Source organism: Somniosus microcephalus, chromosome 18 (genome assembly GCF_052327205.1).
Source record: "Somniosus microcephalus isolate GS21.2 chromosome 18, FLI_Smic_1.0, whole genome shotgun sequence".
Lineage (NCBI taxonomy): Eukaryota > Metazoa > Chordata > Chondrichthyes > Squaliformes > Somniosidae > Somniosus > Somniosus microcephalus.
In genome coordinates this window covers 56,039,591-56,049,489 of record NC_141004.1, presented here as the reverse complement: position 1 = coordinate 56,049,489, position 9,899 = coordinate 56,039,591, and the positions used below count along the sequence as shown (strand labels likewise).

Sequence of the window (9,899 nt, the reverse complement as noted above, 5' to 3'; positions counted from 1 at the left end):
CCGAGCTCCTGTAGTAGAATGTCAGTGCTGTAACAAACCTTGTAACAGTACCTAGCTCCTGTTATGGCTCATCGCTGTTATCACAGCTCCTGTAACAGTACATTACAGCTGTAAACATCTAGCTCCTGTAACAGTTGCTGTCACAGTATATTTATTTGAACCTATCTCTCTAAAGCTGCTCTTATACTGGGAGATCGCACTGAATTTGAATCAGAGTAATTTGAAACTGAATGTATTTGAGTATTTATACATGAATTGGTTCATGTGTCAAGGGTGTTTTAAATGATCACTCCTGTATTTATATTATTACTGTACCCATGTGTGAGATAAGTGTGTTAAATTACCAGCCCCACCCTACTCTGCTGAATTCCTGCTCTCGATCCTGTCACTGTGAAGAAGCCAGGCACATCCCCACAAGGAGAGAAAGAAAACAAGTGGGAAAGCCATCTTCAGGCTACTGTCAAACACTTTCAAATGGCAAGTTCTGAGATTGGTGGATTCTTAGGAAGAGGTTGCATTCCTCCCCCTGCAGCTGCTTTTGGTGAGGGGCCTGCAGGGACCAAGGGCACAAAGAGATAGATTAAAAACTAGGGAGGGGGGTCGGATTTACCCTTTTAGTTACTAGCCCTGTGCATAAAGCTGTATTAAATTACCAACAAATCACCATTAATTAGCACTAAATTGTCAACTCATTCAGACAGGCTACGATGATGGTTGATGAGGGAAATAGAAAATTGGCACCGGTGTTATAATGGGTGCTCTTCTGAGGTCGAGGCTAAGGCAGATTTTAGGGGTTGGTGCAGAGGGAGCTTCACTCTGTATCTGGCCCTTGATGCGCTGACGAGGGAGTGAACGATGCTGACAATGGTAACATAAAGGAGAAAAATGTTTTGTTTATTTGCACTGTCCTTCCTTCAGCCTGCTAAGCACAAAAACTACCAACCCTTTCCAAAACAGTTCACCAGTCTGATGGGTGCACTGAGCATTTCTTCGCTGTAGCAAATGATATGAGATTTGCAGTGGCCACACACATCAGCACACACACAATTCTCTGGATTGCCAGTTGACTTTACATGCAGTATCTAGAGGTGGGGGGCCTGTGCTCTCAATGAGGATCTGGATAAATAAACCACACACTATAACTGGTATGGATATACTGCACATTCGCTGGATACTTCTAGCTGTAGTGCAAATTCAGTTTTATTGTGTGATGCTTCTCCTGGAAAAATCGATAAGATGATTTCTTGATGGTGCTGGTTGATCCTCAGCTGACCAGTATATTTGGGAATATCTGGATCAATGGATTTGTGGTTGATGATGCGCAGTCCTGCCTCAAAGGGACCCTTTCTCGCTCTGCAGCATATGGTCTCTAACTGATCGATCAGTAACGTATTGATTAAGGAAGCTAGGGTCCAATTAGGCCTCACTCAGATGTTTTCCTCCAACATTTAGCACAATAAGGAGAGTGTGCTGTAGACGCAGAAGCCGTGCACCATCATCCCTGACAGACATCATTTGGTAATATCAACCATTTTCAGCAATGCCCGATACCGTGGTCCACCGTTACAAAATCAACCTGCAAGGTAACAGTTTTGAAAAGACTATTTTTAAAATACCAAATAATTTTGTGATAATACATTATCATTTCTATTGTAGCTATTATATATTTATTTTAAAAAGATAGTACAGTAACAGGAGTACCAGGCTGGAGATTCCCCTCTTGTCAAGTCTGTTAAACTCAAAACCACTGATGGGGAAAATTGTGATTGATGTTAGGTGAACTCGTAAACAAAAATTACAGAATTAATAAGATTTTTTTCCTTTGTCTCCCCTGCTCTGAATTTCATTTCCCCTCACCTCATTCACTATGTTTCATAGCCGCTCCTCATTTTGTTTTGTTTAGTATTTCCTTGCCTGGGTGGTCACACTTTACGTGTGAGCATGGACAGTGAGTATCTGAAGGCGATTCCACCTTGGTGGACAACCCAGCTAAGCCTGATCTTTCCTTACCTCACACACATGCATGCGCACACACATATCCACACAAACACACATATACAAGCACACACACATATCCACATATACACACAAACACACATATACAAGCACATACACATATCCACATATACACACAAACACACATATACAAGCACATACACATCCACATATACACACAAACACACATATGCAAGCACATACACATATCCACATATACGCACAAACACATATACAAGCACACACACATATCCACATATACACACAAACACACATATACAAGTACATACACATATCCACACACACATATCTACACACACATATCCACACACATATACAAGCACACGCACATATCCACACACACACATATACATGCATTCACACAGACACATACATGCATGCACACACAGGCACACAGACATGCATACACATATACACCTACACATACATGCACACACAAATAACCACTGTAGCAGGTCCTTTGATTACTCTGATTTATAATAATGCACCTCTGTAGAGTAGCTCATCCAATACTATATATTTTTACTTAAACATAATTTGTCATAAAATATATTGGAACAGGGACTTAATGCTGTAAGTTTCCTGTCCCAACTAATAGAATTGCAAAATTTACCAGAATTTTCCCTTAATTACAGCAGCCTCTAAAACAGAAACTTCAATTCTTTTAGGCTTTCACTTTCCTGTCAAGTATTAATATATACTGCTTCACAGCAGTGAGTTAATACTTTAACAGGCATCAATGCAATGGTAAGTGACAGGAAAGCAATATGTGTGTGTGTTTTAAATTATAACCGATTATAAATAATTCTTTCCAGAAGCCTTTCACAAACTTGAAAAAAAAATAAACACATCCCTTTCTTCAAAGTTGCCCATTGTTTTAGTCTGTTAGCTAAAGAGTGAATGATAAAAATGAAACCTGGGGGTGGGTGGGGGAGAGTCTCTGGTTCCCCTGCCCACCAAGACATCTCCCATAATAGGAATCGATCAGTCTGCTTGTCCCTCAGCAATGAGCCCCTATTCACCCCCACCCAGCTCCTCCCCTGTCTGAAGTGATTCACTGTCACGGTGACTTTACCCCTGCGTGGGCTTGACATGTTACAGGTTTGAAGGGAGAGGGGGGGGGGAAGAGAAAAAATAATAATGTTGTTCTCAGATTTGGAGTTGAGGGAAGAAGACAAAGTGTCGCTGCCACCGCGCTGACTAATGTGGGACTCGGGCAGCGGGAATTTGCATGGAGTTAACTGTCCCCGGTGTGAATCGACTGCACTGCACACACAATATAATCGGACTTATTTAAATACTCTGCCCCTTTCAAACACATGGAAATGTCGCCGCTCACTAATTGGAGAGAGTCGCTCCCGCAGGCTGGCCTCATTTGAACTTAAAAAAAAAAATTGCGAGTTCATTCGTGGCACTGTTTAATCTGAATTTTGAATTGCTTGGTCGCTAGTTCAAGTTCTTAGTTTCATCGGGTAAGTGACCGCGAATTGTGTTTTAATAATAATATATATATATTTTTTAAAACCCATTTAACTTGTACTGCTGGTTCTCCGATCCAAAATCTGTCGTTATTACCAATCCGTGCATTAAAATCAATTTATGTTCTGATTCTTTCACTTGCTCCTGAATGGCAGAAACCTTCAGGTCCATTCATCGCTTGCAGGATTTGTGCATTTTCTAATGGCCGGGCTGGGCCGGCGACATGATCCTGCCTTTATCGATCCATTGATTGCACATGGTCCTGCTCTGACCTCCTGATCCCAGAGAAGCCGTTTCCATGGAGACTGGAAGTCCTCCTCCAGCCCCTTTTTTTTCTCTCGCTCTCCAGCAGGAATTTCTTTGGGGCAGCAGCTGATTGTAAATTCCTGCAGAGACTAGAAGCATTGCGTGTGTCTCCCTCCTCCCCCTTTTTTTTTGAATTCGGTGTAAGATCCAGAGACTCACCCTCTCCATCTCTGATCCTCTTCTTTCTCTCCCTCCCTCTCTCTCTCTCTCGTGTGTGTGTCTCTCCCCCCCCCAACCCCCTCTCTTCTCCTCCCTCCAGACCTTGTGTAAAAGCAATGAGCAGGACAGAGCAGATCCTTCTGATCCCACAGAGGGCGATCTGACTGACGTGGGAAGGCTCCGATCGAGGTTCTTTTCAGCTCCATCAGGACCTCCAGGAGGAGAGAGAGAAGAAAAAAAATCGCGTCTCATCCCTTCTCAGAAAGACGCCTCTGAAAATGCAGAGCAGAATGGGGGCTGTCCGTCTGTCCGGCTGCTACTGTTTGCTCCTCATTCTCTTAAACCCACTCAGCACCGCGGGAAGCAAGGCAAACCAAGGTAAGGAAACCTTAAGAAATCTCTCTTCTTCTCTCCACCCACCCCCCCACACACACAACCCCCTTCACTTTAAATATTTTTCCCCCTTCTGTAAATCTGTTCAGCCTTGAGTTTCAGGTCATGAAATGAGAGGGCTCAGAGGGGTCTGATTGTACAAGGGATTGGTCTGTATGTGTGTGTGTGTGTGAGACAGGGCATGTGTTTAAATAAGAGCAACAATCCGACTGAGGGGGAGAGAAAAGAGAGAAGGCAAACTGGGCAGGATAACATTTTTGCAATTTGGGTCCAATTAAAAGACAATTTGTGAGTAACTTTTAAATGTTTAAGTAACCTGGATTAATGTCTCATTTATATACCTGGAAAAACGCTGACAACCTTTGAAGTATTTTAACTATGGTCTCTATTCTCTGTTCTTCTCATAAAAGCACTATCCTTCAAAAATGACATGTTCAGGATATCTTCTTTCTCACTGCAGTTCGATAAAAGTTTGCCATCTGTGTATATTTTAGAAAGTTGAAGAGGCAAAGTCATAGATCTTTTGTGGGTCCACCAAACAATTATGACATGAAACATGAATTATTTAATTAATTATTAATACTTTGATAATTGTAGTACACTTTGGGCAAACTGGTTACCCACAATAGCTCTAATGGTAGATGTAAGAATCAGAACAGTGTAAAGGATATTTATATACAGTGTCACATATTCTTTCGTGTTGGGTGAATTCAGTGTTTAGTATTCTTCCCACATTTAGATAGGACCAGAGAGGTGCCAATTAATTGCTTTATAATTGACTCATTGTCTTGCAAACTGTAAATCAGTAGAAAATTAAATAATCAATTGGCTTGCCACGGGTCCAGCCAGCACAGACATGGTACAATACTTACAAACACACACTCAAATCTGGCTTTTCAGATCCTGTTTTACTTGTGTCTGCTGACATTGTGGCAATAACAAAACAAACACTGCAATGTGTTTTTAGTCTTTAGTTTATTAGCTGGGCGATTGACATATGTATTTGCTGAAAAATGTAATCTGAACAAGCTGGGACTTATTCAGCATGATGTTGACACATTACTGTGCAAAGTGCTGAGTGAACATTTAACCAAGAATTTGCACCTCTTTGAGCACAGTTTAACGTAGCTGAATATACGGTTGTTACATTAGATCGAGTGAGTTTGATATCTGTGCTGTGACTAGCCAACAAAGCATTGCAAAAACTATGGTACGCTCAGCGAGAGCAGCCCGTGAGATGCTTTTAGTTGTTTGAATAATTTCTAATAAGTGGATGGTAAGTTAGTGAGAAGCGGTGTGAATTTCAGTTAACTATTTTTCTCCTCTTCTATTCTGAAGACAGTGGTTATGGTTCCCCGTGTGCTGGCAGCTATCTGGTACCTCACCCAAGCTGCCATTCTTCACGTATAAACTTAGACAATAAAAGTGTCAGCAACTATTTGACTGTGAGGGGCGTCGTAGCCCAGTCCAATCCTATCCTTACAAATGTGCAGCTTTCAACGGGAGTCATTGAGCAGTGACTAGGAAGAGGGATCCTGGCTGATATGCCTCTTTCCCTAACTCAAAGGCACTGAGGCCAATTCTGGTGCCTCCACAACTGCCTAGCCAAGATTAGCTAAATAGGCATATACCAGGGATCGAACTTGGGGACTTTCCTGGACTGTATGGGTCAGTCTCACTCAGGGGTGTGCCTCCTACTGAATTGTGATGACGAGCTAATTTGTTTTTTCTAATCATATCACACACTGTTTTTAATCACTTGATTTTGCCTCATGATAAAGCATCCCTGCTGGTACAAGTGTGTCTTCTCGTTTCTTATTAACTAAATATTCAGTTATTTAACAAAAAAATGTTGGTGGAGGCAACCCTCCGTGGGACCAGTTAAAACTCCCTTCAAAGGGAATTAAATAAATTCAGATCAGCACTGTTCAAAGTCTGACTTGACTTGTAATGTGAGAGTGAGGCTTTAACTGCTTGACATTTTGATTGTAAGAATGGGATAAGTAAAGTACTAGAAGAAACATAGAGTGGTACTGTGCATTGTATACAATAATATTGCATTTGGTACAGCAACTCAAGAATTAAATCCCCTGAATTTTTTTAAATAACTATTTGATTGTTTCCTGAGCACTTTACAACAACTGTTGGAAATGTACTCAAGCAAAATTATCTTGTAGCCTGTTTCAGATTATTATCCAGTTCAGCCTTGAGTGCTGACGTTCTTGGTGCAGAACAAAAGATGTTTTCCATTATAGATGCTCTGCATGTGTAAGCGAGACACCTCTCATTAAATGAGTGGGTTGTAGGTCATCCACACTTACTTAATAAATTGGGGGGTGATGTGGTATAACATGTAGGATTCTGTCAGTGCAATGAGTGTGCTGGCTGCTTGAAATCAGTTGTTGATCATTTCTAACACTCACCGCACCCCATATGCTGCGATGCTGGCAATATCTTGAGTGCTTGGGGGTGTAGGGTTTCAAATCATCAAATTATCACCAATCATTAGTGAATATTTTCTACAAGAAATGTTTAATGTAATTTCTCAACTGTACAGTCAGTTCCCTTTTATACGCATTTGGTGAATAGCAGTGAAGAGTTGGATCCCAATGTCTGTCCTCTGTAGTTTTCATTATATTGCTTGTAAACACATGAAACAAATGTGTTTTTATGCACAATATGAAGCTGTGGCGGTTTAGCCATGATTTGTTAACCCTTTGCATTATCTCAGCTTATTTTCACAAGAGTCTAAAGATTGTCTGCATGCAATCTGTTTAATTTTAATTTCTTCCAGTTTCTCCCTTGGATTCTCAAAGGTAGAGATTCATGAAGGGATTTGGTTCCACGGGTAACAACAACGCTCTGGTACCTCATCCATGTGTGAACCGAGACTGAAGAGTGTTGCCAGGCTATTGGCTATGTGGGGCGAGGGCAGGGGGTGGGGGGTGGGTGCGCGGTGAGGCCATCACAGCTGAGCTCCATACAGTGCTTATCCCACAGTGGTTACTGGATAATGACCAGAATGACCAGAGACACATACCCTGGCTGTTTCCCCCCCTTCCTCTTTTATTATGGTGTGGAGATGCCGGTGTTGGACTGGGGTGGACAAATGTAAGAAGTCACACAACACCAGGTTATAGTCCAACAGTTTTATTTGAAACCACAAGCTTTCGGAGCGCTGCTCCTTCATCAGGTTCGGGGTGCCAACAATGGTCATGGTAATGCTTCCCTCTGAGGTCAGAAAACTCAGTGCCCATAGGGGATTGAACCTGAGACTTGCCTGACTCTGTACCACACCGGGTGGTGCATTTACACACTGAGCCAGTGGGGCACTCATCATTTAAATTTCTGATACTTATATTATTAAAAAAAAGAGAACACACATAGGGCAAAGTTTATCTAAACAAAAACACCTTTAGTACTACAGCACTTCACACCAGCAATATGCGATTGCAGCTCTCTATCGCAATGGCATGTTATATCATAGTGCCTCTGGTTTTCAGTGCTGTGGGAATCACCCTGTTTATATTACAGGGAAGATTCGACAGCAGTTGGAATAACTGCAGCCACACAGTTTTGAAGTTACGATTTGTAACCTTGTTCATGGACAGTGCTACCTTATTTACTGCACCGTCAGCCTTGGCAGCTGCATGATCCTAGCACACAAAACCCCTTCTGCTGAATTTCTGTATGTAATGTGCCGATCTGGCCTTGCACTGTGTACCACCCAATTTTTAAAATAAAATGTTAGTTCAGTTTATGTACAGTTTATGTACTGTTATCCTGCAATAAAGTGATATGAACTTGGTGATATGAACCTCCAGACACAAAAGGCATCAAGGGGTATGGGGAGAGAGTGGGAATATGGTACAGGAAACTCTTGATTTACCGGCACCTAAATAACCGGAAATCTCTGTTAACCAGCAAAATTCAGGAGTAGGTTCAGGTAAGTTTTACTTCATATTAGTGGCAGTTCCTGGATCTGTGGCTATGTAACTGGGGCTCCTACACTTGTTGCTAAGCAACAGGGATGCTTGGTCTGTGGCCGGAGTTCCTGCACATGTTGCTAAGCAACAGGGAAGCCTAGATTTGTTGCTGTGTACGGAGCTCTCGTACCTTTTAACTATACCTCTCTGTAATCCGGACTTTTTGATAAACCTGCACCACGCCGGTCCCGTCGGTGCCGGATAATAAAGAGTTTCCTCTATTGAGATAGAGAATCAGCCATGATCATATGGAATGGCGGAGCAGGCTTGAAGGGCCGAATGGGCTATTCCTGCTCCTATTTCTCTATGTTTCTTCCTATTTCTTCTATGGTGCTATTGCTGTTTGTTGCTGTGCCACTCCGCTGGCTGCTGGCAAAAGGTGATTGCACCTGGATTGGAATGAAACTTCCCAATGTAAGCTCCACCTTTATATAGTATAGGCTCCACCTGGCTCGTGTGAAGCATAGACCTGTTGGGCCAAATGGCCGGTTTCTTTGCTGTAAAGTTCTATGTCATATATAAAATAACAGTGGTTGGAGAGTGTTTCAAGTACTGCTGGGTGATGAGTGTTACTGACATACCTGAGTCCATTATTATGCTTTTCAATTTATAACATTCTCAAGTGTATGCGAAAGCACTTCCAGCCCATGTATCTTCTTGCCTATATAGACTTGGTTTTCTGCCTGTGTGTAGGTTGGGGGGGGGGGGGGAGGGGGCTGTTTGAGATGAGAATAAAACTGGGAAAATTAGGAGATGATAGGAGTGGCTCAGGCAAATCTATTAATGTGGGTAAAATGAGTTTGTGATCAGCTGAAATCATTAAGTATATTGCAGCATATCTTTGATTTGATTGGGGGGCAATAATCCTGCAAAAGGGGTGATTTGTGATGAATATTAATACAGGTAGACTATCCCTTATCCGAAAACCTTGGGACCAGCTGTGTTTCGGAATTCGGAATTTTTCAGATTTCAGAAGGGATAATGCTTTTTTGCTGGCCGCCTGCCTGCACCTCCTCACGCCGCTGTCCCTGGCCTCCTGAGCCCCCCCCCCACCCCCGGGCGGTGCCGGCTGTGTCCCAAAAGCCCGGCACTTCTCCTCGGTGCTGGGCTCTTTTGCCGGCACTCGCAATCTCTGATCGCGCTGGTGCAGGCCCCTCCCGTGCAAGCTGCTCAAGCTTTTACACTGGGAATACCGAGAGACGCTCCACGAAAAAACTTTCGGTTTTCAGAGGTTTTCGGTTTTCGGAAGTGCGGATAAGGGATAGTCTACCTGTATAGGGGAAAAATTCGTTAATTAAGGATCGCAGATGGGGATTGGCCAAGAATCTGAATGTTCTCTTCCTTCCAAGGTGATTGTCAACTGATGTCCAGTTTTCCTTTATTGTTGGCTCTGTTTCCAAGAGTGTAAGTGTCATTATTCAACGCCACAGTAAATCCCATTGTGCACTAATACGTGCCCAAATTCAAGCTACTTATGCAAAAGTTTCTCTAAAATAATGCACAGTAGGGCACAAATGGCAGGTTAAGGGGCATTCTCCACAACGTTCAAGCGATTGTGAA

General features: G+C 42.5%; 1 protein-coding gene across 1 annotated transcript in view; it reads left to right on the top strand.

Moving 5' to 3' along the window:
• The first annotated feature begins 3,654 nt into the window (after positions 1-3,654).
• Positions 3,655-9,899, top strand: part of LOC147105286 (signal peptide, CUB and EGF-like domain-containing protein 3) — a 430,332-nt gene continuing 424,087 nt past the window's right edge. The window contains exon 1 of the mRNA XM_086011491.1: positions 3,655-4,338. Within this exon, the coding sequence (XP_085867617.1) occupies positions 4,239-4,338 (100 nt within the window). The 5' untranslated portion in view covers positions 3,655-4,238. The remainder of the gene's footprint in view (positions 4,339-9,899) is intronic.